This window comes from Ovis canadensis, chromosome 5 (assembly GCF_042477335.2).
Source record: "Ovis canadensis isolate MfBH-ARS-UI-01 breed Bighorn chromosome 5, ARS-UI_OviCan_v2, whole genome shotgun sequence".
In the NCBI taxonomy this organism is placed as follows: domain Eukaryota; kingdom Metazoa; phylum Chordata; class Mammalia; order Artiodactyla; family Bovidae; genus Ovis; species Ovis canadensis.
The window spans coordinates 92791694-92818799 of NC_091249.1; the positions used below are offsets into that span (position 1 = coordinate 92791694).

The 27106-nt window shown below is 44.5% G+C and overlaps 1 protein-coding gene across 1 annotated transcript in view; it reads left to right on the forward strand.

Annotated features, from left to right (window-relative positions):
- TENM2 (teneurin transmembrane protein 2) overlaps positions 1-27106 on the forward strand; it is a 423997-nt gene that overhangs the window by 338675 nt on the left and 58216 nt on the right. The window contains exons 17-23 of the mRNA XM_069592738.1: positions 3106-3249; positions 3899-4148; positions 11936-11956; positions 15389-15621; positions 16820-16974; positions 18254-19128; positions 26746-26921. Of these exons, the coding sequence (XP_069448839.1) occupies positions 3106-3249; positions 3899-4148; positions 11936-11956; positions 15389-15621; positions 16820-16974; positions 18254-19128; positions 26746-26921 (1854 nt within the window). The remainder of the gene's footprint in view (positions 1-3105; positions 3250-3898; positions 4149-11935; positions 11957-15388; positions 15622-16819; positions 16975-18253; positions 19129-26745; positions 26922-27106) is intronic.

Genomic DNA, 27106 nt, shown 5'->3' on the forward strand with positions numbered 1-27106 from the left:
ATACAGGATATGTCTTTCTTTGTCTCACATATTTCACTTAACATAATGCCCTCAAGGTTCATTTGCATTGTCACCAATGGCAAGACTTCATTCTGTTACATGGCTGAATACTATTTCATTGATTGTATACCACATCATCTCTATCCATCCATTTGTTGATGGACACCTTGGTTGTTTCTATATGTTCGTTACTGTAAATAATGCTACAATGTAGCTTTTTTGTTTTCTCCAGGTAAATACCAAAAAGTGGAATTGCTGGATCACATGGTAGTTTTATTTTAATTTTTTGAGAAACCTCCATACTGTTTTCCATGGCTATACCAGTTTACATTGCTACCAACAGTGCACAAGGCTTCCTCTTCTCCACATCCTCACCAACATTTGTCATTTGTATTCTTTTTGATGATAGCCATTCTGATAGATGTGAGGTAATATCACATTGTGGGTTTGATTTGCACCTCCCTGGAAATTAGTGATACTAAGAATCTTTTCATGTAGTGTTGGCCTTATGTATGTCTTCTGATAGATGTCCATTAAGTTCCTTTGCCTGTCTTTTTAATTGGATTTTTTGGCTTTTGGTTGTCAAGAGGTGCAAGTTCTTTATGTACTTTGGACACTAACCTCTTATCAGATATATGATTTACAAATATTTTCTATTTTCATTTTATGGATGGTTTCCTTTGCTGTGCAGCTTTTTAGTTTGATGTAGTCCTACTTGCTCTTTTTTGCTTTTGTTGCCTTTGCTTTGTGTATCAAATTCAAAGGATCATTGTCGTGACTGATGTTAAGGAGCTTACTGCCTGTGTTTTCTTCTAGGAGTTTTATGGGTTTGGGGCCTTTTAATCCATTTGAGTTAATTTTTATGAATAGTATAGAGTGGTACAGTTTCTTTTTTTTTTTTTTTCTGCATGTGACTGTCCAACTTTCCCAGCCCACTTATTGGAGAGAGTATCCTTTGCCCACTGAAATATTCTTGGCTCCTTCATCATAAATTAGTTGACTGTGTATGCTTAGGTTTATTTCTGGACTCTATATTCTATTCCACTGATTTTTGTGTCTGTTTTTATGCCAACACCATGCTGTTTTGATAAATATAGCTTTGTAATATAGTTTGAAATCTGAGCATGTGGTGCCTCCAGCTTTGTTCTTCTTTTCAAGGTTGCTTTGACTGTTCAGGGTTTTGTGGTTCCATGCATATTTTAAGAATGTTTGTTCTTTTTCTGTGAAAAATACCACTAGAATACTGATTGGGATTGCACTGAATCTGTACTTTTCTTTGGGTTGTATGGACATTTTGGAATATTAATTCTTCTAATCCACGAGCATGGAGTATCTCTCCATTTATTTGTGTCTTCTCTAGTCTCTTTCATCAATTTCTTCGCGTTTTCAGTGTACAGGTCTTCTGCGTCCTTAGTTAAATTTATTTCTAGGTATTTTATTCTTTTTTTTTTTTTAAGAAAGACAGGTGGTGCTCTCATCTTCTGTCAGGAGGTGACTAATGTCAGCTTGTCTATTCTTTTATGCTTTCTGCAGCATTGATGCTCATTACCTAGATTCATTAGGTCATTAGGGATTACAAAATGATATTCTAATAATGCCATTGCTTCTTTATTATTTACTAGCTAGAATACTTTTCTATAGAGATACTTTCTCATTAACTACTTTGTTATTTGAAGTACAGTTTAAATAAGATAAATGCTTGATTCTTTCCCTTTGTTTACCAGTTTTCAACATTGTAAGTTGGCTCTCTAATATCCTCTACCAGTGGCAAGTCCATTTTTTAAATACCATTATAAACTCACAGAATGAAATACCTCTTAATATATCCTTTGAAGTTATCTTTCCTAATAGTCAGATTGTCTCATCTTTGGACAGTAGAAGCCTCTTCAAGCTGATTCCCGAATTCTTTTGCCATTGCCCTAGTAGATGTTATTTCCTTCCTATCTGGTCTGATAAAATAGCCTGGTCTTCTATTGCTCATTTCTTGCCCCAGCCATGTCTTCAAGGAGCCCTGATTCCTTTTAATGAGAAATAATATTTCATGGCCACAGACCAAGCACTAGCAATTCTCTTTGCTACTGAGTTGGTCATTGTTTCTTAGAATTTTCAGAGGACAAGCCAGGAAATACATGGAGCTTTTTTTTAAAAGATAAAATGTATCTTTCGTTCATCTCGACACTCCTATATCTCAGGATTTAAAAGAAGCAGAGGAGAATCCCCTAAGGTGACACACATAGTTAAGAATTTAATGTAGTAGGAACAGCAATAATAACAATGCCTCATATTTCTAAAGCAGCGCTCCAATTAAAAATGTATGGCATCTCGGCGTTTTGTCTCATCTATCCTCACGACATCTCTCAGAAATTGAAGCTTCACTTGCTCTGTTTTACACATGGGGGAAATGGAACCACGAGGAAGTGTGAGCTGTAACAGAACTGGGACTCAAGTCCTTCATCTCCCGCCCCTCTCTCCTATTTGTCCATGTGGCAAGTGCAGGATTTTTATAGTTTTTGGATTCTGTTCCCCACTGCATTGCCACATAATTGGCAGGCTGTGTCCCCGTGCCTGCCTCACTTGGAACCCTCTGGAATCCTGAGTGAATGTACAAAGTGCCTTAACTAACACAAGCTGTTGCCTCCAAAATCTCCTTATAAATGAGCCACAAAGCTTCCATAGGTCTTTCTCCTAGTGAGTGGAAATAAATAACACAGAATATAGAGAACGCATGCCGTGAGCAGCAGGCTGAGGGAAACAGTCTCCTGTCCATCTCTAAAGGAGTGTTGTATTCAGTTTTTAAATGATTCATCTCTTCCCTCTCCATCACTGGGGTCATTTTTGAAAAGCCGGCTATTCATTGGAAAGGTCTTTCCATCCCCACAGACTACTACTGTGTAAAGTTTCAAGGTTGAGTTCAGCTTGAAATTTGAATTTAATATTGTACGGAATCACAAGGAGAAAAGCAATCAGCCTGCCTCCTTGAGTGAGTTTTTTGAACTGAATCTGTATTACCGTGAGCACAAGTTTCTTATTCCTGCTGGAGGGCTCCGGAGTAATCAAGTAAACTCTCTCATCTCCCACTCTGCCCCACCCCCTTGTATCTTTCAGTGTCCGTCGGCTTTGAATACGAGACCTGCCCCAGTCTCATCCTGTGGGAGAAAAGGACAGCCCTCCTTCAGGGATTTGAGCTGGACCCTTCCAACCTCGGTGGCTGGTCCCTGGACAAACACCATATCCTCAACGTTAAAAGTGGTATGTGGGAGACCTCCCTGGTGATCCGATGGTTAAGACTTCACCTTCCAATGCAAACTCAGTCCCCTGGTCAGGGAGCTAAGATCCAACATGCCTTGGTGCCAAAAAAAAAAAAGAAGACATAAAACAGAAGCAATGTTATAACGAATTCAATAGACTTTAAAAATGGCCTACATCCAAAAAAAAAAAAAGTGGTTTGTGAGCACATCTCCTTTTCCTGAATACAACCTAGTCTTGCCTCTGGAACCTTCTCTCCAACCTTGACATTTAAGCGAAAGCACCATCCCCTTCTTGCATCTATTTTTCATCAAGTGCCCAAAATACTCATAGGTTTTTCCACCTTCTCCTTTGAAATGTCAAACACTGTAGAGCTGGTTTTCCCAGACCATGCATCTTAGTGTCCCTCACGATTCTTCTTCAATTATCTCTGCAAATGTTTTCTTAGCCCGGACCATGGCCGCGGGGCTTACCCATCCTGTTGCAGTGCTGTCAGCATTGGGAGGAAATTGGGGACCTCCCCACAGCTGACGTTTCCTACTGTTTCTCTTCCCTCTGTCACTTTCACCCATCCTCAGTAAGTTGATAGACATGTCCACCCCGGAGGGCTGCAGTAACCATCCCAATTTACTGCCCTCCCCACCCCGCCCAGGAATCCTGCACAAGGGCACTGGGGAGAACCAGTTCCTGACGCAGCAGCCCGCCATCATCACCAGCATCATGGGCAATGGCCGCCGGCGGAGCATCTCCTGTCCCAGCTGCAACGGCCTTGCTGAAGGCAACAAGCTGCTCGCCCCAGTCGCCCTGGCTGTTGGAGTCGACGGGAGCCTCTTCGTTGGCGACTTCAATTACATCCGACGCATCTTTCCCTCTCGAAACGTGACCAGCATCTTGGAGTTACGGTGAGTGACAGCACGGAAAACCTGCCTTGACTCTATGGCTCCTGCCGCTACAAAACTGCCCTGGGTAAACGGTGGGCACGTGTGGAGTTCTCTAGAGGATACACTCGGTGTGATGGGCTGAGGTTTGATAACCGAGGCCTAGGATCAAATAAGGATTGGGGAAAATCCTTGGTGTAGCGATAAAACACTACCCGTGTATTGAACACAGTTGTTGACACCTACCTTACGGCCAAGGCGAAAGCCTTCAGACATTGTGCTGGTGGTGGGACCTGGGTAGCTATATTTTGTAGAACCTCCATGAGAGAATCTGATACATACCCAGCAGTGAAAGAACCACTACTCTAAGCTGATGGTCCTTTTCCCTGGTTTCTAAAGTGGCACGTCTTAAAAATGCAGATTTCCAGAGTCCACCCCCAGAGAATTGGTTCAGTAAGTCTAGAGCAACGTCAAGGTGTCTCTCTCTTTGACAGGCTCTGTAGAAAATTCTGATATGCATCGAAGTTTGAGAATCACTAACATTCATTCATTAATTCAAACATTTCTATTGAGCACTTCTGTGTGCTAACTCTCTGTGAATTTTCTAGATCTTTGCACATTTATTAGGATCTGACTTAGAATTACTGCATAGGCATTGCTAGGTAAATTCCAGCCACCCCAGGGGATTCCTCCTGAGTCTAAATTCCAGGTCTCTGTGCAGACAAAAGCTCTTTGAAACTCTCTTTTTGGGAAAGTTGATTCCAGGTCCTCAAACCCAGAGAGGAATCCATCTATAAGTAGAGGGAGAAATGCAGTCTATAAACAAGGGGGAAAATTCATTCAACAAATACTTGGTGAATATATACATGTGCAGGACTGTCTGGTGAAGCAGGGAAAAAAAAAAAAAACATGGAAAAAGCAAAGCCCTAGCTGTCTCGTTGGTGGTCTGTTGTTGTTGTTCAGCCACTAAGTTGTGTCCGACTCTTTGCGACCCCATGGACTGCAGCATGCCAGGCTTTCCTGTCCATCACCTCCCAGAGTTTGCTCAAAATCATGTCCACTGAGTCCATGATACCATCCAACCATCTCATCCTCTGCCGTCCCCTTCTCCTCCTGCCTTCAGTCTTTCCCAGCATCAGGGCCTTTTCCAGTGTGTCGGCTCTTCACATCAGGCAGCCAAAGGTGGTGGTCTGATAGGGAACTTCAAACTAAATAATGTGGACAAATTGTAAAAATTTTTTTCAAGTAGCCTTCGATGCTCTAAGGAAACTCTAACAGGGTGAGAAATAGGGACTATGGTGATGGGAAGGAGGAAGAAGAAAGCTACATAAGATAAAGTATTCAGAAAAACCCCTTGTATTAGGTGATTCGTGAGGCGGGACATGAATGATGAGGTTAGCTATGTGGTGTACTAGGGAAGAGTATCCCAGGCAGAGAAACGTTGTGCAAAAGCCCCAGTATCAGCAAATAACTAATGCTTATTTATGGGATTGACAGAAATCCAGGATGGTGGGGAGCTCAGGGGAGAGTGTCTCAGAGGAGAGCAGAGAGGTAGGTAGGGGACCAGTGCTTCAAGATCGGAATGACCATGTCTACACGTGTGGATCATATTCTTTTTAATTTATTTTACTGAAGGTAGGCAATGTATTATGTTGTATTCATTTCTGCTGTATAATGGCATGATTCAGTTATACATACATACAGATGCTTTTTTATATTCTTTTTCATTATGCAATGCACAGCCATGGGGGGTTGAAGTAGGAAGAGGGGTGGCGCTGATATGATCTGATTTGCGTTTTCTTATAGATGACTCTGGGTATCAGGTGAGGAAGGGACTGTAGCCATTGTCCAGGATTTCAGTGATGGTGGCACTGACATCATGGGCTAGGGTGGTAGCCAGGGGGATGGGGAGCTTCCAGTTGAGATACATTTTCAGGATAAATCTCATTGGAAATGTCAGTAGACTATTTTCAGAAATTGGGATGGGGAGAACCAGAGAGAGAGAAAAGAATCAAAGGTCATGCTAAGATTTTGATCTGAGCAGCCAAGTGGGCGGTGGTATTCTCTGAGGCAGCCTCAGCTGCCAAATGAAGGACTCGGAAGAAGCCACAGGCTGCCCCTGCATTTTGTGTCTCTGAGACCCTTCTGTGGGAGAAATCAGAGCTCTGGCCACCAGCAAGTGTTGCTGGTGTCCTGGGGGCTGAGACTATGCCAGGCACTTGTGGGGAGTGGGGAGAAGAAGAGAATACAACCCAGCTCCACCCCAAGAAGGTGACGCTGTCAGAGATACAATGATCGGGGATCCTGGAGGCGTTTACTGAGCATAGGGTGAGCCAGACCCTGAGCTGGGTCCCAAAGGGGATGAAGCCCAGGCTTAAAGAGCACCTGTTCGAGGACGAGATATGGGCACCTGGGAGAGGAAAAGCAGTTCAAGCTGAGTGTTCTAGAAGAGCCAACAACCAACCATCACAGAAACATGGTGGGGCGGGCGGGGGCCATGGGGCAGAGGGTGTAATGACCAAAAGATAATCAGTGAGAGGAAGGGCGAGGCGAAATGGAAGAGGCTGGATAATCTTCAGGAGGTCACGCTGACAGTGAGACACGCCACTTTCTTAGTGCTCCCCAGCCGGGTCCCTTTCCCAAGCTGTTTATTCCCTTTGTTATTCTAGCAGAACATCTTCTTCACAGGCATCCTGTGGGCAGTGGAGAGCCGGGAGAGGAGGCCGGGAAGGCAGTGGGGCGAGCGCTGGGCCAGTTCTGAGGGGCTGCATGCCCGCACCTAGCATCTGGCCCCTGCTCCTCTGTCTCTGCGTCTCCTGCTCGGAGCCCCGTCAGCACCTGCCTGCCACTTCCCCGCCTCCACGCCTTGACTTGTGCTGCCTGCTCCACTTAAAAGGCCTTCTCCGCCTCATCTCCTGCATCAGGTCCCCCTTTAGAGACGGAGTTTGAAGGCCTCCTCTTCCGTGAAGCCTGGTCTCCCCAGCAGAAACAATTCTCTCCCTCCTCTGAGCCATTTAACTCTCATCTTCCACAAAGGCAACTCCATGGGACTGTCATGGTTTTCAGCTATTTCTGCAAGTCTGCAGGGCCCCGGGCTGTGAACATCTATAGAGCCAGCACCTTTGACAGCTTTGCCCCTTGATGCCCAGAGAGGTGCCTGGCCCACAGGAGGGGCTTGAGACGTGCTCCTTGAGTTAGAGTGGATAAAGCCCAGCATCCTCCCTTTGGTTGGAGTTTGTCCCTGATTCCACATCTCTCAAGTTGCAGGGGCCACAACATCAATGGCACAAGTTAAGGGCCCACGTGGTAACATTGAAGACAGCTGGAGGGAGTGTAACTGTCAATTTCCCTTGACAGCTGTGTGATTTTTTTTTTTTCCTTTGTAACCACCTTTAGACTTGCTCTTATTTCATCAGCCAGGTATCCAGACGATTAGAAGTTAAGCTTTAACAAGAACACTGGTTTGATTCTTCTTTGCTTCCCACCACATACCTGAAAACAAAGGGCTGTCAATCCCCTCTCTTCAAAACAGTAACCAGCAAAGGGAGGGGGGCGATGGGGAGAGACCTGTCGTGCTTCTGTCTTTTCTCTATTGTGAGTTGGCAGCCGAATTATCCAATTTTGGGAGTTGGTGCCCGTCCCAGAGCTGAGCCTCCAAACCCTAATTTTATTTCAGTGTTCATTCTCCTTGTCCCTCACTTCTTCTTTGCCTATCCCAAATAGGGGCAGAGCTCTACACACTTGAAGAATTGATGCTGGAAGAAGCCTTCTTCCTATATAAACCAGTTATCACCTGCCTGCTCTAATTCCACCAGCATTCAAGACATTTTCAATACCCACATCTCCAAAAAGCCTGATAACCTGCCTCTGGGAGCCTATTTCCCTTCTTACAACAATTATCCTCCTCAGGTGGTTCTTAGAAAACCCAAGCCCTGTGGAGTAGAGTATATGTGTTAGTCACTCACATCTTGGGGTGAAGTTCTATCAACAAACAAGCTTTCCTGTCTTCCCAGTTTGAGAATATCTCTGGACCTGAACCCCAGTATGAGGCAGGAAATGATAACGGATAGATCAGTGTCTCTCTGCCTTTTCTTGACTTAGCCCTTTTCCATAAACATAAGAATCTCACACTTTCCTTCATGTTTGCAATTCTAAGATTTCTTTCTTTTTCCCATTATTAGATTATACTGTGATATGAGCTATGCTTTTTTCCAACTAAAGCACTTCCTCATGCTGAGATTCTGATGATGCTGGTGGGGGCCAGTCAGCAGCACCACTGAACTAGGGAAGATGTTTAGGGGAGGGGATTGTCCTGCCCAGGTGTGTGAGTGCTGGAGAGGGAAGAGATGCCAGAATGTAGAAACCTAGGAAAGTGGGTAAGGGCAGCAGAAACTGAAAGGAGGCTTCACCAAAGGCCAACTTTGCCTGAGAGTTCACCTCCAACAGACCCTGCTTCATGCCAACATAGAAAGTTAGGGAGAAGAATGAGATTATAGCCAGGGGGGGAATGCTTTCTCTGTGTAGACAGCGTATAAACATGGAGATCAGAAAACAAAATATAACACAGCACCTACCCAGAGTAACAATGACAACAATATTGCCACAAAATTTTAGACAGTTCTTGGCACTGTTTTCAAAGCTCTTTTTACCAAGGACAGATCCAGGTTTCATGGGGTCTGAATCCTCATGCAATTTTAGAATGAAACTGTCTACCATTTAAAATAAGAAAAGAACCCAAAACAAATGACAAATTTAGAAAAGCTGGCAATTAGTGCAGACATAACAAAATCCAGACAAATAACCTAAAGTTTGTTGTTAATTAACCATTGCACTTCCACGATATATGACTTCTCCGCTGGACATTCTAGTTCCTGTAATGATGTTAGGTGAGTTGGTATGACAGGGCAGGAGCATTCCTTAAAGCCATGAATACCACTGTCATCTAAAAGATAGTGAAGGACCGTGTATGAGCCACAGAAGCACATCCCCCTAAATTAAACTAAATGTATCCCTACTTACTGTTTTTAAGAAGTAATACATGTAAACAAAAACTCTGGCTACCCCACATCCACCCTGTCCTATGCCACAGAGTGATAAATTGGAATAGAAAGAGACTGCAGTCTCCACTGATGACAGCTTTGTGATTCTCAGCAGAACATGAGAGACTGGACCTCATCCAAGGCAGGTCTTCCAGCATGATGGGAAGCAGCCCATTGCTTTCTTCCTCTACTCAAGAACCCATTTTTCCAGCCCTGCCTCTCTCCAGGGATCTCTACTAAAAATCAGCCACACAGAGATAAGTCAGTCATGTCCAGATTTACTCACTTCCGTTGCTGATGGATCAAGGAAGATATGCACACACACAGAAATCACAAGACAGCCTCCGAGAGATCCCTGAGATGAGCGGAGAAGGCTTGGAGAGACCCTGAAGACTCTGCAGGGGAGTCATTGAAACTCCACAGTGTGGAGAACTAATCCATCTCAGTTCTTGAATCAGAGACAACCCTTTCCTCAAGGTTGGTGGCCTGAGGCCATGGACCCAAAGACTAGGCCTATCCCTTGTAAGTAGGGCACCTACACACATGTACGGAGATTGACTCAGTGGTGCTGTTATTTGGGTTTGTTGCTCCTAAACACCCACTTTGCTAATGGCCCTGGACTGGAACAGCCATGACCTCAGCCTTTGTCCAAAACTCAGATCCATACGATCATTCGGACTCTGCAGTCTCAGTGACTGAGTCCCCACTGCCTTCTCCTTCCCCCAACATAGATATTATATTAATCAACTTAAAGCAGATGTTCTTAGCAAAGAAGTAGGTCAGGTCTACAGACCCAAATCCCAACCAGTCTTTTCACAAAATCTTAACTTTAAAAAAGTGGAATTGATATTGTAATAATTAAGAGCCAAATATGACTACCACTGGTGGCAGATAACATTTCACTTTCATTAAGCTATATAAAATAGATGCGAGAATTCCCGGCTGCCACCCTGACACACCAGGCTTTGCAGAATGAATCTTAAATTGCACTATGTCAGTCAGAGCTCAAGAGTTATCAGCATCATTTAATTAACTTTTTTTTTTTTTTTGCAAAAACTAACATGTTAGAATAAAATATAAAAATGTAATCCCTGTGCAAACCCACCACTAATGATGGCCCCTGGCAAAGGCCTGAGCTGCACCCAGACAGGAATCAGGGCATTCAACCTTCTTCGTTCCTTCCCTGAAGCCTCCTCCCTTAGCTGGAAGGGAAAGAGAGGTCAGGGGTTCCTTCCACAGTGGCCAGGAAACCTCAGAAATGGGGAGTACTTCTCTGTTTGAGGCCCTAGTCTCTCTCCTCTTCTCCTTAATGCTGTTAAGATTCAGCTGCTTTTCTGTTGAACTTGACATGTATTTTTATTCTCTTTTTTTTACGATTTTTTTTTTAACTTGGCTGTACCAGGTCTTGGTTATGGCAGGTGGGGTCTTCTGTCTTCATGGTGGCATGTGGTATCTTTAGTTGAGGCATGTGGGATCTAGTTCCCTGACCAGGGATGGAACTCGAGCCCTCGGATTAGGAGCTCGGAGTTTTAGCCACTGGAAAGTCCCTGTATTTTCACTTTTAAAAGAAAAAAGAAGCAAAACTTTCACTAGCTTTCTGAAAAAGAATATTCACTGGAGTCTTTGGCTCCGACTATGAGAGAATAGCATCGCCTGTGAGTTTCACTGCTGAGTGTTATCTGTAAGGAAGAGCGCATGTTAGGCGGAGGGCACGCACATGCGTGTAGGATGGGGAGGAGACATGGAGCGGGGTGAGGAAATAGTTGAGACTCTCAGGGTCTCAGCAGTGTTTGGCAAATGCAGTTGTCTGGGGCAGGGGCTCTCTCCTGGGGGCAGAGTCCCTCTCTCCCTGATCCTGTGATGCACCAAAGGCAAGTAGGTGACACAGGCTCCCTCCCACACCCAAGGCAGATGTCCCAGATGACTGCAGCACTCTGTGCTGTAGACAGGCTTGAATGTGGCTTCGGAATCCTCCCCTCCCACCCTCCCAGCAGCCAGTACCAGCGGATAGGTGTTGGCACCCAAGAGGTCACCTGTGTGCCATCCCTGCATTAGGCTGTTTCCCCTGGGTCACGTAAAGCCACACTGCTGGTCAGAGAATTTAAGCATTCTTGTCTAGATTTTCCAGTGGCTGGGAAGAATCTAAAACTAGCTTCCCAAATACATATGAACCTTCAAGTTGCAAGCTTTCAAAGATGCAGACTGTACCCTGGTCCAGTCACCTAAGGCATAAGTGAAGTTGCAGCTTGCCCTCCATCTCCTACTGCTAATGATCCTTCAGCTCTGCCATCTCCCACCTCTTCTCCCTTCTTCCACACTCTTCTTGCCTGTTCACTTAATGCCACTCCCTGTAGACCAGCTGTTGAACTACTGTACTTTTCAAGGTACTATACTGTAACGTTAAAAATGGTTTCTTCATTTTTTGTGTTTGTTATTTATGTTCAGTTGTGTGAACAGTATTAGAAACCTATTACAGCACAGAACTATATAGCCGATTGTGTTAGTTGGGTACCAAGACTAACTTTGTTGGACTTTACTAACAAATCGGACTTACAAACAAGCTCTTGGAAGGGAACTTATTTGTATGTAGAGGACTCATTTCTGTAATTGTAGTAGGAGCTGTCAGCTACAAGGGAAAAAAAAAAAAAAAACAGGAAAAGACTGCCTTTGAGGGGGGCCCTTCATACAAGAAACGAAAATGTTATGTTTCCTTTATCATCAATTCTTCTGCTAACTGTTTGTTCTTTTTCCTTCTGTTTTCTTTCTATAAAGAAATAAAGAGTTTAAACATAGGTAAGATGAAGAACTCTTTCCCATATAATTTGATATGGTTCGTTTGCTTCCTTGTGTTTGCGTTTTGTTTTTGTGCTTTCTTGTGTAATGTTGTATATTTTTATGTGCCAAATATAGTAACTTTTTTATGTGCTAATTGTGTGTTGTGGATATGATAAGCTTTAGCAATTATGAAATGCAGTCAAAAAAGAACCAAATAAGCTGACAGTAATTAGAATTTCCGGAAGATGCAAGTGTGAGATAATGAACCCTCAGCGAACTTTTACCCCGACTGCTCAGTGCGGTCCATAATTGGGCTAAACAGTTGAGGCAAACTTCTGGCTTTTGTAAATGCTGGACTGGGTTCACAAAAGCTTTAATGAACTGGAAACGGGTCAAAAACTCATTTTCAACTCATTAATGATTTTTTTCCCCTGAATGTATGGTCACTTAAAAAAAAAACAAGTTAATTGCCAATCTGCTGGTCAAAATGAATCCAACAGTCAGATGCACTGGGAATTTTCATAAAATTCAACCACTTTTAAGTAGTATGAAGGGTGTGGACCAAGTACTTTTTGTCTAAATACCCTTTGTCATTCAGCTGCTCTGAGGTTATTACTTAAAACCGTACTGGTACAGTTCATATCTACATGCATAGAGCTTCGAGGAGCTTCCTGTTACAAAGTTAGGAAAACTTTGGGTTGCACTCGAACATCAGAAAAGTGACCTTATTTTTACTTGGAAGAGGAGAAGAAAAAGTGCATTTTAATACTCAAGGGAATTCTCCTCACTCCTTGAAATGAAATGTCGGCAGAAGCTTCTGCATCACGTTAGGTCAAAATCAAGTGAAGAGTGGGACTTCCCAGGTGGCTCAGTGGTACAGAATCCTCCTGCCGATGCAGAAGATGCAGGTTCGATCCCTGGGTTGGGAAGATCCCCTAGAGGAGGAAACGGCAACCCAGTCCAGTATTGTTGCCTGGGAAATCCCATGGACAGGGGAGCCTGGCAGGCTACAGTCCATAGGGTTGCAAAGAGTCGGGCATGACTGAGTGACTGAGCACACACACAGGCAGAGAGTAGAGTTAAGTTGTGTAAGATCATCAGAGTCAGTGTAAAAGCCATATGTGGGAGTCCTCTGCCTCCTCCATCTCAGGCACCACCAAAATTGGCTAGTTATAGATGACCCAATTGGTCCACATTTTTTAAAAAGCACCAACACTGTGGAAGGACACCCCCTCAAATTTCCATACTCCCTTTGACTTCCACCAGAGCCCCAGTGTGAAGGCATGGCTGCCCATCTACCTGGGCTCCTCTGTAAGCATCTCGATTGGAATGTGTATGAGACCGTGGGGAAGAAGGGGCTCCCAGTAGGAACTGACCCCACACCCTCAGCTGGCTGCTCTTCTGCCAGAAACTTTGAAAAGCCTCCTTGAATTGGGCTCCCTAGGAAGTCCAGAATTAACTATCCTATTCATAAGATAGGCACAAGCATGCAATGCCCTGTTCTTCTGAGGATGGCATCAGCTCCTCCAAGGCCAGTAACAAAGTACAGCATCTAATTAAAAACCGGCATGAATTTTCCCCTTTCTGCTCTTATTTGTTTTGCCTGTATGGTCTCTTAAGACTTAATAGCCAAAAATAAATAATAAATAAAAGGAATAATGAAGGAAGGCAAGGACTCCAGGTAGCCTACTCTCCCAGACTCATCATCTAGGCTGGAATGTTAGAAAGCCCTTGACTTCTGGTTCAGTTATGGGTCTTAACAGCCACCTGAGGAGAAGCTGGAATTAAGATGGTATCGATGCATAAACTGTTCCTAAAAATAGCTTTCTAGTTCTTTTCTTACTTAAATCAGTAAAGAACCCAAGTGGTGGTGTTTTAATTAGTAATTTACCAGCTAATGTCTACAGGACAGATGTATCCAGCACCTTCATTGCCCTCATCTTTGCCTCACCTTTTCCAGCACCTCTCTTCCCATAATTCCAAATTACAGATGCAAAATGACTGGGGAAAAAAATGACCTGTGCTCATGTAGACCTGTGGCACCAAAACCTAAGACAGGGAGACATCTGCCACCTGTATCCTAGGGACAGTGATGCTAATAACCCATGTAGGAATAACATGAGGACCCATTCTGTTACAACCTCCAACCAGTGACACACACTAAAGAGGGACAGAAATGTAGGGCTTGAGCCAAAAGGGACATGAGTGACACTCTGATTCAAGTTCTTCATTACCCCCGATAAGGAATCTAGGACCCACTGTGGCCAAAAGTCTTCCTTAAGGTCCCCGGCTGAGTTCGAGTTGAATTTAGAGTTTCCTAAGTCTTAGTTCTGAGCCAAGTTTACGGATCTTACCCATAGGAGAGCGGGACGCACAGCAGAGAAAGAGATCCAGGTCTCTGAGGCTTCATGCTCTCCTGATACATCACCTCCACATGGAAGTACTTCTCTCCCAGTGTGACTTAGGGTCCTGGCAGCTTCTGGGGCACACCTGTGACCTCACTATTGGTTGGTGGTAGTTTAGTTGCGTAGTCGTGTCCAGCTCTTGTAACTATGGACTGTAGCCCCCAACTCCTCTGACCATGGGATTTCCCAGGCAAGGATATTGGACTGGGTTGGCCATTCCCTTTTCCGGGCATCTTCCCCACCCAGGGATCAGACCCACATCTTCTGCATTGCAGGTGGATTCTTTACCACTGAGCCACCAGGGAAAGCCCCAGATCTCACTGTTGCCCAATATTTGAAAACTACATCTCCTTCCTTTATAATCTAGATTCTGAACATGGTATTAGCAAGATATCACAGGTCATCACACAAAATACCAACTTTGTTCGTATTCACACTGAAGAACAGTAGAGAAGATCTGAGGTTGAGGACTTGAGATGGCTGCAGGGAGCTGCCCATCACAAAGTTAGGAAGACTCAAGGTTACCCCAGTCTTTGTGGTCTGGTACCTTGGAGTCACTGAGGGAGCAGAGATCAGAAAGAAGACATTGTCTCATGGAAGTGGCCCTCAGTCCCACTTGAGAACAGAGTAAACCCACAGGGGAAGTAAAGAAGACCAGTGCCCACAAAACACAATCACAAAAGCAGGATCAGAGTGGGATTTTTCACACCGGCTAAATGAAGCAGTGGTATTTTAGCATGATGGGAAGTGATGAATTCTCTGATAGCATGAGGAGCTTAAGCCCAAGCAGAAATAGCTCAGAGCCATGATATGTTAGAACACTAACTTACGAGATTACATTCTTTCCAGTTCACTAAAGTATTGGGTTGGACCAAAAACTGGTTCAGGTGTTTCCATATCATCTTATGGAAAAACCCAGAGACCTCTTTGGCCAACCCAATAGACAGCAGAGGTGGTTAGAGGTGGGATGTTTTGTCATCTCTCTGACCCAGGAGGCCAGCTGCATGGCGCCATCTCACTCCTCTTTGTGCTTCTTCTCCTGAAGCAACAACCCAGCACACAAGTACTACCTGGCGGTGGACCCCGTGTCTGGCTCTCTCTTCGTGTCTGACACCAACAGTCGGCGAATCTACCGAGTCAAGTCTCTGAGTGGAGCCAAAGACCTGGCCGGGAACTCGGAAGTCGTGGCGGGGACAGGCGAGCAGTGCTTGCCCTTTGACGAAGCCCGCTGCGGGGACGGAGGCAAGGCTGTGGATGCCACCCTGATGAGCCCGCGAGGTAAAGGCTGCCCAGCAACAAAGCCCCACCCCAGAAAGAGCTCCCCGCACACCCGGCTCCCTTCATGCTGGAAGTGAGCTCAGCCCTGGCAGTCCCAAACCCAGCTTCTCCTAGAATCATTTAACTCTTGATAGATGGCTTTGGTGGGTGGGTATTGTTTAAGAAGTATTTCTTTATCTGAAGTAAACTTCATCTCCCACATAGGCTACAAGTGGAAAGTGCGGTCGCTTGCCCCTAGAGATTGCTTCCAGTCACAGAGAGTCAGAAGGAAATGTCCGCTGTGTGAGCCCAAAGGCCAGCTGTGTGGGCTGGAGACAGAACAGAGCCCAGTGCGGGGAGCCTCCAACCATTCCCAGCTGTTCCTGTTAGATAGCAGTGCATATAAAGTCCAAACAGTACCTGACATTTTACAAATACCCCATAATGGTAGCAATTAAGAATCGGTATAATTTCCAAGGGACTGGGATTGGCAAGGAGGGGTTCTTGGCTCTGAGGGATCTCTATTTGAAAAGGACTAAAGATGCTGAAGGTTAAGGACCGTCACTGGAAGGTCCGATCCTTGTTAGCATTTTTAGCTAAGCTGAAAGCACACAGCAGTGTAGATTAAAGATGGGGAGCCTTGGGCTTGGGCACTGGGGTGAAAATGCAGAAGAAATAAAGCTGCTGTCTGCCTCTTACCAAGGGAGTGCTAGAACCAGCATTCCCCCAGAATAGCAATGTGCCGAGTGGAGTCACGGCTTAACTGGGAATACTTCCTGGAGGATATATTTTGAATTAGGAGTTTGAGACTGCAAGAGTCACTGTTTCTCAACCTTAGTGTGGCAATCAGTTGTGAAGGGTATTCCAGTAATTTACTACCAATAATTTTTCAAGCAGTGAACTTGGGAAATAGCTCTTTTCTAAAGAAGAGCAGATGCAAAATGATCTCCCCATTCATTCATTCACAGCCTTGGTTCATTTGCAGCCCAAGGTTCTTTCTTCACTTGGACAGTGAAATAGCCAATACCCCAGGAATTAGCCAGATCTCAGCACAGTGCCCATGAGAAAGGGTGTCACCTTAAATGACTCTTGAGTGTGCTGTCTAGTCAGGTTCCTCATCCAAGAAGATAATGCCTAGTAGGGCATCTCCACTACCACCACCACCCCAGCAGCCTTGTCCCTTGCCAAGAGACACACTCCTGCTGTTTCCTCCACTCAGGTATTGCAGTTGACAAGAATGGACTCATGTACTTTGTCGACGCCACCATGATCCGCAAGGTCGACCAGAATGGAATCATCTCCACCTTGCTAGGCTCCAACGACCTCACCGCCGTCCGGCCCTTGAGCTGTGACTCCAGCATGGACGTGGCCCAGGTGGGACTCTCTCTTTCTCTCTTCCCTCTCATTTCTCATCACTGTGCCACACCTGATTCTGAGCCTGAACGTCTCACCCGGGTTCTCTTTGTGTTGGAAGTGGAGTGGGAGGAAGAGATACAGATCCCAGGTTTGTCTGCAGAAGGTTTGAAATGAACTGGACAGTAAGATGGAATGGGACATGTGAGACAGGCGTGAGAGAGAAATAGGAGAAAGGGAGAGGGGAATTCCGCTCAGAAGCATGGAGCTGGTGACATGCTCCAGCCGTGGCAGATTATAGGGTAGGCATTACTGTGTAATTACCTCTCTTCTCCATCATTATCGTGGGTTTGAGAACATACCATACGTGTCAATCAGAACTTCCCTGTTAATCTGAAGCAATTGCATCCTCACTAGATAAACCTTCACTTTGTGTGGTTGTAAATGAGCAGATCCCTCTGTGATATTCCCCCAAGTGATAGTCTTTTAGTCTGGGCTCTTACATTAGCAGAGAACAGAAGCTCACTCAAATGTACAACAGGAGAAAAAGGACTATATACTTAAAAAAAAAATTATTGAAGTATAGTTGATTTACCAAAATGGGACTTGAATATAAGGGTCCTCAACCTGAGTCTGTGCTTAGTCTTCCAAAAGGGTCTTTTCCACCCTCAGTCAACCTCATTACTTTCAGCTCAAATTCCTCAACTAACTGACCACTGATTCCTAAGGTTTTCATTTCAGATTCTGCAGAGAAGGGAAGTGTTTTATCCAGTTTACTTTTTCAAGCAAACACTCAGGTTGTAGTTCACTGGCCAGCCTGTGCATTGGCTGCCCTTGGGGCAGGGCCCCCTTCTAAACTGCATGGCTCCTTGTTGTAAATTAGATCAATTAGGTGCCTCCTCTAAGTGAACATAGCCTCCTTGGACCCATGGCTTGGTGAGCAGAGCAGGGACTACGTTACACTAGCCCTTGAGCTATGAACTACCTGTCCAACTATTTGTGGTGAATCTAACCCTGGCCCAATCATCCGGGGCTGCAAAGAGCATTGTGGGTAGAACTGGTGACCTACTCTCGCCCCAGCAGGTGATGCCACAGAAGATATCTGTTCCACAGTCTCTTGTTCTCCATCATGCCCAGCATGGACAGTGAGCAAGTGGTTCCATGATGGGCACTTCTACACTGTGTTAGGGAAAAAAAGTATTTTCCCCCCAGTTGCATAAAATCAGTAGAAGTGCCCTGCACAGGTAAACACTGAGCATGTTAGAGGCTGTCCTTGAATTTGGTGCTGTATCATCCATAGGTTCGCCTGGAGTGGCCAACAGACCTTGCCGTCAACCCCATGGACAACTCCCTGTACGTTCTGGAGAACAACGTCATCCTTCGCATCACCGAGAACCATCAAGTCAGCATCATTGCGGGACGCCCCATGCACTGCCAGGTTCCTGGCATTGATTACTCACTTAGCAAACTAGCCATTCACTCTGCCCTGGAGTCAGCCAGCGCCATCGCCATCTCTCACACTGGGGTCCTCTACATCACCGAGACGGATGAGAAGAAGATTAACCGACTACGCCAGGTAACAACCAATGGGGAGATCTGCCTGTTAGCAGGTGCAGCCTCTGACTGTGACTGCAAAAACGATGTCAATTGCAACTGCTACTCAGGAGACGATGCCTACGCGACTGACGCCATCTTGAATTCCCCATCATCCTTAGCTGTAGCTCCTGACGGTACCATCTACATCGCAGACCTTGGGAATATTCGGATCAGGGCGGTCAGCAAGAACAAGCCTGTTCTGAATGCTTTTAACCAGTATGAGGCTGCCTCCCCCGGGGAACAGGAGTTGTATGTCTTCAATGCCGAGGGTATCCACCAGTACACCGTGAGCCTGGTGACGGGGGAGTACTTGTACAACTTCACATACAGTGCTGACAACGATGTCACTGAGCTGATTGACAACAACGGAAATTCCCTGAAGATCCGTCGGGACAGCAGTGGCACGCCCCGCCATCTGCTCATGCCTGACAACCAGATCATCACCCTCACGGTGGGCACCAACGGAGGTCTCAAAGTCGTGTCCACGCAGAACTTGGAGCTTGGCCTCATGACCTATGATGGGAACACTGGCCTCCTGGCCACCAAGAGTGATGAAACAGGATGGACAACGTTCTATGAGTAAGTCGACTTTTAAAGTAGTTTCTCAGAGCACTTACCCTTCTAGCCTCGCTGGCCTCAGGATCGGCTGTTGGTGTGGCTTTTAGAATGATCTGCTCATGTTGTCTTCCTGACTTTAATGCCTCGGGGTAGTCCTGTCCCCTCTCTCTGACTCGTAAATGATTTGCATTATTGGGTGTCTGATATCGAACATCCTCCCTACAAGAGTTGGGAATTCCTGTTGTCTGCTTGCCGTTCCAGTTTCAGGATATTGGACACGCACAGCGCCTGAGAGATCAAGTGTTGATTAACTCTGCTGATTATTCATGTTTGCCATGGGTGCGGAAATTAGAAACTAAAAGGCATGGTCCTGGTGGGGCTCCTGTAATTTGCCGATAGGTCCAGCAACACACTTGATTGCACAGACAGGTAGATAAACTCTGAATTTCCTCTTTAGCAGAAGCAGATCAATACAGATAAAGTGCTAGGTATATTAAAAGATGTGAGAGCTGGTCATATTTCCCCTAACAATTATCTCATACTTGATAGTCCTGCTGTTTGTTTTACCAAAAAGCTGTTTTCCCTCACTCCTGCAGGCAGTTCTTGGTCACCTGCCTGCTGCTGCAGATATTAACCAGTGGGATGCCGGTGGGAGGAGGTTGCTAAGGCATGATTGCTCAGGTTGCTCCTTGGCTGGCTGAGACAGGGATGGCATTGGTAAGGATCTGGCTGTCCTTGATGGTGAAGGATCTGGTTAGCCACTATGTAATTTGGAGTCATTGCTTTCTGTCTATGTGATGCTGCTAGCTGAGAATTTAGTGTGTTGGCCAAGTGTTGTCATGGAAGGAAAGGACAGGAGAGAGAACGGAAGACTTGATCAGTCTTAAATTCAGGCATGTTCACTTCCTGTTTGCATTCCAAAGGCTTTGAGAGAATGTAAAGGAAGCTTCTGCCATCTGCTGGAAATAGGTTGCATTGCCATCTTCCTTTGGGCAAAGCTGTCTTTCTCAGACTTCTGAAGCAGCCTGGCATCCTTCAGGGCACTGGGACTGGGCCACACTTTACCAGGTGACTCTGTCTCTGAAGGTGCCATCTGAGTGTCATCTTTTGCTCTCACACCAAGTTAAGCTAAAGCTGCGCTGTAACCCAAATGCCTCCTAGATTCTCAACTTCTCTTCTCACTTGCACCTGAAGACCCAACACATTTCAGAGAGAATTGGTGTCACTCTCAGGAGGCCAGTCTGAAGTGGGCCTGGCGTAAGAGGCTGGAGTGACAGAGTTCAGGCTGAGGTGCATCCTGAGATAGGAGCTCTTAAGTAGAAGAGTAGTTTCCAGAAGGGGCGCCGGACTAAATAAAAACATGGTCACGGTCTTGTTTCCCCCCCACCATGATTGTTCAGAAGTTACACAGAAGAGAGAATTTTTTCTCTCTTGATGTGAAGAGTTGCTTTTCTTCCATAAAGTTGGTAAAAGAGCATACGTTCTGCATTGTAGGAGATCAATGGATATGGTTTTCTTAGCCTCCTAAAAAAGATGGTAGCTTCTGTTTTATGGTTGTTTTTGGTTTTGTTTTTTTTTACATATGGTCAGCAAATTGGTTGTTTAATAGTCAGACACAAATTTGACTTCCTGTTGAGACAGTCACCTTAGTGAAAACTTTAGAGAAAGGAGTCAACAAAGTCACGAACAAAACCCCACAGACACCTGGATTCAGTTCAGAGCGGCAGAATTAAAGCATGTAGTTTTTCCATTTGATCTTTGCACAATACTCCACTTTGAAAACTGTTAAAAACATTGATTTATTTGGCTACTCTGGGTCTTAGTTGCAGCACCCAGGATCTCTTAGTTGCGGCACATGGGGTCTAGTTTCTGGACTGGGGGTCTAATCCTGGCCCCCTGAATTGGAAGCATGGAGTCTTAGCCACTGGACCAATACTCCACTTTGAATTCATCCTGCTCTCTCCTCACCCCCTGTACTCCTGCCACTCTCTCTCCTGCCAGGGCAGAGCCTGCCTTACCAAACCTGGGGCCCAGAGGACAGGCCCTCCAGAAGGGAGAGGCTTCCCAGGAGGTGCTAGCGGTCAAGAATGCGCCTGCCAAGGCAAGAGACATAAGACACACAGGTTGGATCCATCAAGGCAAGAGACGTAAGACACACAGGTTGGATCCATGGATCAGGAAGATCCGTGGGAGGGAGAAATGGGAACCCCTCCGGTATTCTTGCCTGGGAAATCCCATGGACAGAGGAGCCTGGTGTTCTGCCATCCATGGGGTCACAAGAAGTCATGACTGAAGCAACTCAGCCTATATATATATATATATAAAAAGTATTTATAAAAATTTTAATAAAATACATTTATATATAATATAAAGTACTAAATACTTTAGTACTTTAATATTTAAAATAACTTTTCGCATTACTGAATATAAACTAAAATAAAGTAATATAAAGGGCTATTCCAGTCCTGATCAACTCCTCCCAACAAAGAAACAGAGGCAGGACTGAATATGAGCTCTGAGGGAGGGAGGGAAGTTACATTCCAGGGAGCAGGTTTCAAGAGTTACTGTCTAGAATCAGCCAGCACTGCCGCTCGAGGAGCCTGGAGTGGGTCCCTTTAAGGGGCTACCTTTCTCCCTGCTCCCCTCTGTGTTGGGAAGTGCCCCATGGAGAGCTGGGCAGGGCTGAAGCCAACATGGGAATGCCGTCTGGATTGCTGTTGTGTCTGCTAAGTTCTCAGAATGGACGCGAGCGGTCTGTTATCTCTGAGAGGCACGGGGCTACTGAAAAGGACAACCACCTCTACACATGCTCTCTCTCCTCCTTTACTTTAATCCTTACCGCTTGTCACCATATGACATACTCTGAATTGTGAGCTTTATTTTGACCCTCCCCATCTAGTTGGCACACATCACAAGGGCAAGGATCCCTTTTGTTCCTAGATGGGTCCCCGGATCCTTGAACAGTGCCAGGCACCTACGAGGAACTTAGTGAGTAGGTGCTGAATGAAGGAGTCCAATGCAGCCTCCAGCCCCACCTGAGACAAGGAAGGCAGAGCTGGTTCCACTGGGCAGCCATGAGGTCCCATTGCTGGAACTCACAGCTCCTTGCCAGCGTCTCCAGGCTTCTTTGCAGAGAGACCTGAATCTTAGACATTTACTCTAGGGGTATCAAAAGCTGAATCTTCTTTGAAAGTTAAAGAAAACCTGCTTTTCTCCTGGTGGTCGCTGAGATTCTGGCCTCAGCCTTAATTCTCTGTTCCCCAAAAGTAGAAGCTCCGGTTCCTACTATTTCTCTCATAGCAAAGCACAGCAATCTACACACTGTAGGTGTCCAGGTAATATAGTGGATTGGAATCAAATCGTTGCCTGGGACTTGTGGAATACACTGCTCACACTGTCCCTACTTGGCAGCAAGAGTTGGAACACTGTCTGAGTCTCCACTAAGTACTCCACATCAAAACACTTAGAACTATTTTTTATTTTCTTATTTATTGAGGTAAAATTAATGGGTAACATTATATTAGTTTCAGGGATACAACATTATGATTCTATATATGTTTTGAAATGGCCACAATATGTTTAATTAACATGTCACCATATAGTTACAAAAACCTCTTATGATGAGAACTTTCAGGTTCTACTGTCTTAGCAATAGCAACTTTCAAATATGTAATACGGTATTATTAATTACAGTTACCATGCTATATAGTACATCCCCATGACTTATTTTACAAGTGAAAATCTGTACCTTGTATAAGTTTATTTTATTGAAGTACAGTTGATTTACTGGAGAAGGAAATGGCAACCCACTCCAGTATTCTTGCCTAGAGAATCCTGTGGACAGAGGAGCCTGGTGGGCTGCTGTCCATAGGGTCACACAGAGTCGGACACAACTGAAGCACCTTAGCGTGCATGTACGCATAGTTGGTTTACAATGTTTCATTAATTTCTGCTGTATAGCAAAGTGATTCAGTTAATTCTTTTTCATATTCTTTTCCATTATGCTTTATTACAGGATACTGAATATAGTTCCCTGTGCTCTACAATAGGACCTTGTAATTTATCCGTAACAGTTTGCATGTGCTAATCCCAAACTCCCAATCCATCCCTCCCCAACCCCACCTTTGTCTTGGGAAGCACAGGCGTGTTCTGTCTGTAGGTCTGATTCTGTTTCATGGATAAGTCCATTTATGCCGTATTTTAGATTTCACATATGAGTGATACTGTATGGTATTTGTCTCTCTCTGGCTTACTTCACTTAGTATGGTAATCTCTAGGTGCGCTGATGTTGCTGCAGGTGGTGTTCGTCCGTTCTCTTCCTGGCTGAGTAGTATTCCACTGTGTATGTGTACCACGTCCTTACCACTCCTCTGTCGATGGATGTTGAGGTTGTCTCCATGTCTTGGTTGTTGTAAACAGTGCTGCTGTGAACACTAGGGTGCGTGTGTAGTGTTATCCAGGTATATCCCCGGGAGTGGGATTGCTAGATCATATGGCAACTCTTTTAGTTTTTTGAGGAACTTCCATACTGTTTTCCATAGTGGCTGCACCAGTTTATATTCCCACAACAGTGCAAGAACTTTCCCTTTTCTCCGCATCCTCCCCAGTGTTTGTTATTTGTTGACTTTTTTGATGGTGGCTCTTCTGACCCAAACTACCATTGTAGTTTTTGATTTGTATGGCTCTAGTAATCAGCAATGTTGAGCATCTGTTTATGTGCCTCTTGGCCATCTGTATGTCTTCTTTGAAGAGATGTCTTTTTAGGTTCTCTGCCCATTTTTTTGATTGAGTTGTTTGCTTTTTTGTTACTGAGTTGTGTGAGCTGTTTGTATATTTTGCTAATTAAGCCCTTGTTGGCCACATTGTTTGCAAATATTTCTCCCAGACTGTAGGTCATTGTTTTGTTTATGGTTCCCTTTGCTGTGCAATAACTTGTGAGTGCGATTAGGTCCCATTTGTTTATTTTTCATTTCTATTGCCTTGGGAGACTGGCAATTATGTACCTTTTGACCCCCTTCATCTACCCCTAACTTCTAGCGATCACCAATCAGTTCTCTGTGTCTATAGGCTTGGTTTTTTGTGGGAATTTGTTTTTGTTTTTGAGACCTACATATAGCTGAAACCAAAGGGGATTTGTCTCTCTCTCTGACTTATTTCACTTAGCATCATGGCCTCAAAGTCCACGCGTGTTGTCACAAATGGCATGATTTCATTCTTTTTATGGCTGAATAATGTTCTGTTTATAGCATAGCTTTTTTTTATTGATTCATCTTGGAGATGGACCCCTTAATCCATATCTTGACTGTGGTAAATAATGCTGCAATGAATGTGTGAGTGCATAAATATTTTCAAATTAGCATGTTTGTTATCCTCAGATTCCACCCAGAAGTGGAACTGTTGGATCACATGATAATTCTGCTTCTGTGGAAAATCCCCATACTGAGTGAGTTCTATAGTGACTGCACCAATTTACATTCTCAACAACTGTGTAGGAGGTTCCCTTTCCTCCAGATCACCACCAACATGGTTTGTGTTGTTTTTTTATAAGAGCCATTCTAACTATTGTGAGGCAGTATTTCAGTATGGTTTTGATTTGCAATTCCCTAATGATTAACGATGCTGAGCATCTTCTCATGTACCTGAGGGCCCATGTGTATGTTCTTTCATTTTTTTAGTCAAATTGTTCATGTTTTTGGCTATTGGGTTGTATAAATTCTTTATATATTTGGATATTTTCTCTTGTCAGATATGCAAGTATTCCCTCTCACTCAGTACATTGCCTTATTTTGTGGATGGTTTGCTTTGCTGTGCAAAAGGACTTTAGTTTGAAATAATCCCACCTGTTGGTTTGTGCTTTTATTACCTTTGCTTTTGTGTCAAGTGCAAAAAAAAAAAACCCCACAACACTAATGTCATGGAGCTTACCACCTATGTTTACTTCTAGGATTTGTGGTTTCCGATCTTATATTCAGGTTTTCATTCCATTTGAGTCAATTTCATGAGTGGTATAAGACAGTGTTTCATTCCTTCTCATGTGACTGTCCAGCTTTCCCAACACCACTCATTGAAGAGACTGTTCTTCCCCCACTGTATATTCTCAGCTCCTCTGTCATAAACTGACCGTGTATGTGTGGGTTTTGATTTGCAGAAGGAACTGGCAACCCACTCCAGTGTTCTTGCCTGGAGCCTGGTGGGCTGCCATCTATGGGGTCGCACAGAGTCAGACACGACTTAGCAGCAGCAGCAGTGATTTCTCAAGATTACTTCGGGTATTTGGGGATTGTGGTTCTGCACAAATTTTAGGGTATTTGTTCTATTGCTATGAAGAATTTTGACAGAGATTGCATTGAGACAGTAACTTGCTTTGGACAGCATGGACAATTTATCAATATTAATTATTCCAATCCATAAATATATACTCTCTTTTCATTTATTTGTGTATTCTTTGATTTCTCACATCAGTCTCATAACTTTCAACATACAGGTTTTTTACCTCCTTGGTTAAATGTATTCCTAGGTATTTTCTTCTTCTTTGATATAAATGGTTTTTAAAATTTTCTTTCTGGTAGTTTGTTTTTAGAAGCACAATAGATTTTATATATTTGTATCCTTCGACTTCACTGAACTTATTTCTGACGGTTTTTTTGGGTGAAGTTTTTAGGATTTATATATATAATATGTTATTTACAAATAATATCTTTTTTCCTTGGCTAACTGCTCTGGATAAGGCTTCTAAGGCTTCCCATAGTATGTTGAATAAAGTGGCATTCTTTGTCTTGTTCCTAATCTTAGAGTAAAAATGGTCAGCTTTTTACCACTGTGTCTGATGTTCCCTCTATATCCACTTTGTTGAGGGTTTTCTTGTAAATTTTGTCAGTGTTTTTCTGCATCTATTGAGATGATAATGTGGTATTTCACATCGAATGATTTGCTGGTGTGAACCATCTTTGCATTCCCTAGAATAACTCCCGCTAGATCATGGTGTATGGGCCTCTTACTGCACTGCTGAATTTGATTTGCTACTGTTTTGTTGAGGATGCTTGCACTTATGTTTAGAGACACTGAATTGTCATTTTCTTTTCTCCAGTGTCCATGTATGGCTTTGGTATCAGGGTAGTGCCGGCCTTATAAAATGACTTTGGAATGTTCCCTCCTGTTTATCTTTTGGAAGAGTTTGAAAGGACTGGTATTAATTCTTCTTTGCATATTCAGTAGAACTCACCCGGAAGCCAGACGAGTGATCCTGGACTTCCGTTTGGTGGGAGGGTTTTGATTCACGAGTCAGTCTCCTTACTCCCTATTGGTCTATGCAGATTTTCTTGTTCATTCGTTAGTCCTTTACTTTGTGGATCCCAAGTTAAAGAGCATGAAGTAGCTGTTCTCACTAACTTGGAAAGCGTAATTAAGTACCCCTTGCCTGAGGTGAAAGGCTTTCATGGAGTATGTTGTTAGGTAAATGGGTGGGTAGTAGAAAGCATCACCATTCCCCGGGGCAGGTGGGCATGCTGCACCACCCGGCCACCCCACCTCCCCCCCTCCCCTTTTCTAGCCCCATGAGTCTATCCCTTGTGGGGTTCTGAGTTTTAAGGAAGTCTGCAGCCCCAGGAACTGCTGCTCATCAGTGTCTCTCTTCTCCAGCTATGACCATGAGGGCCGCCTCACCAACGTGACACGCCCCACGGGGGTGGTGACCAGCCTACACCGGGAAATGGAGAAGTCCATCACTATTGACATTGAAAACTCCAACCGTGATGATGATGTCACCGTCATTACCAACCTGTCTTCGGTGGAGGCCTCCTACACAGTGGTACAAGGTAAGTCCCTCACTCATCACCATCCTACCCACACCCTCAGACGCAGTCAAGGCCAGAGGCAGGTGTGAGTTACCAAGCCTGGGAGGACTTCCTAGCACTCCTCAGCTTGCAGTTTTAGCCCATAGCAAACTAAGTCTATAAGACATCCACCTTATAGAAAAGTTCTTAATCAGATGCAGGAGAAT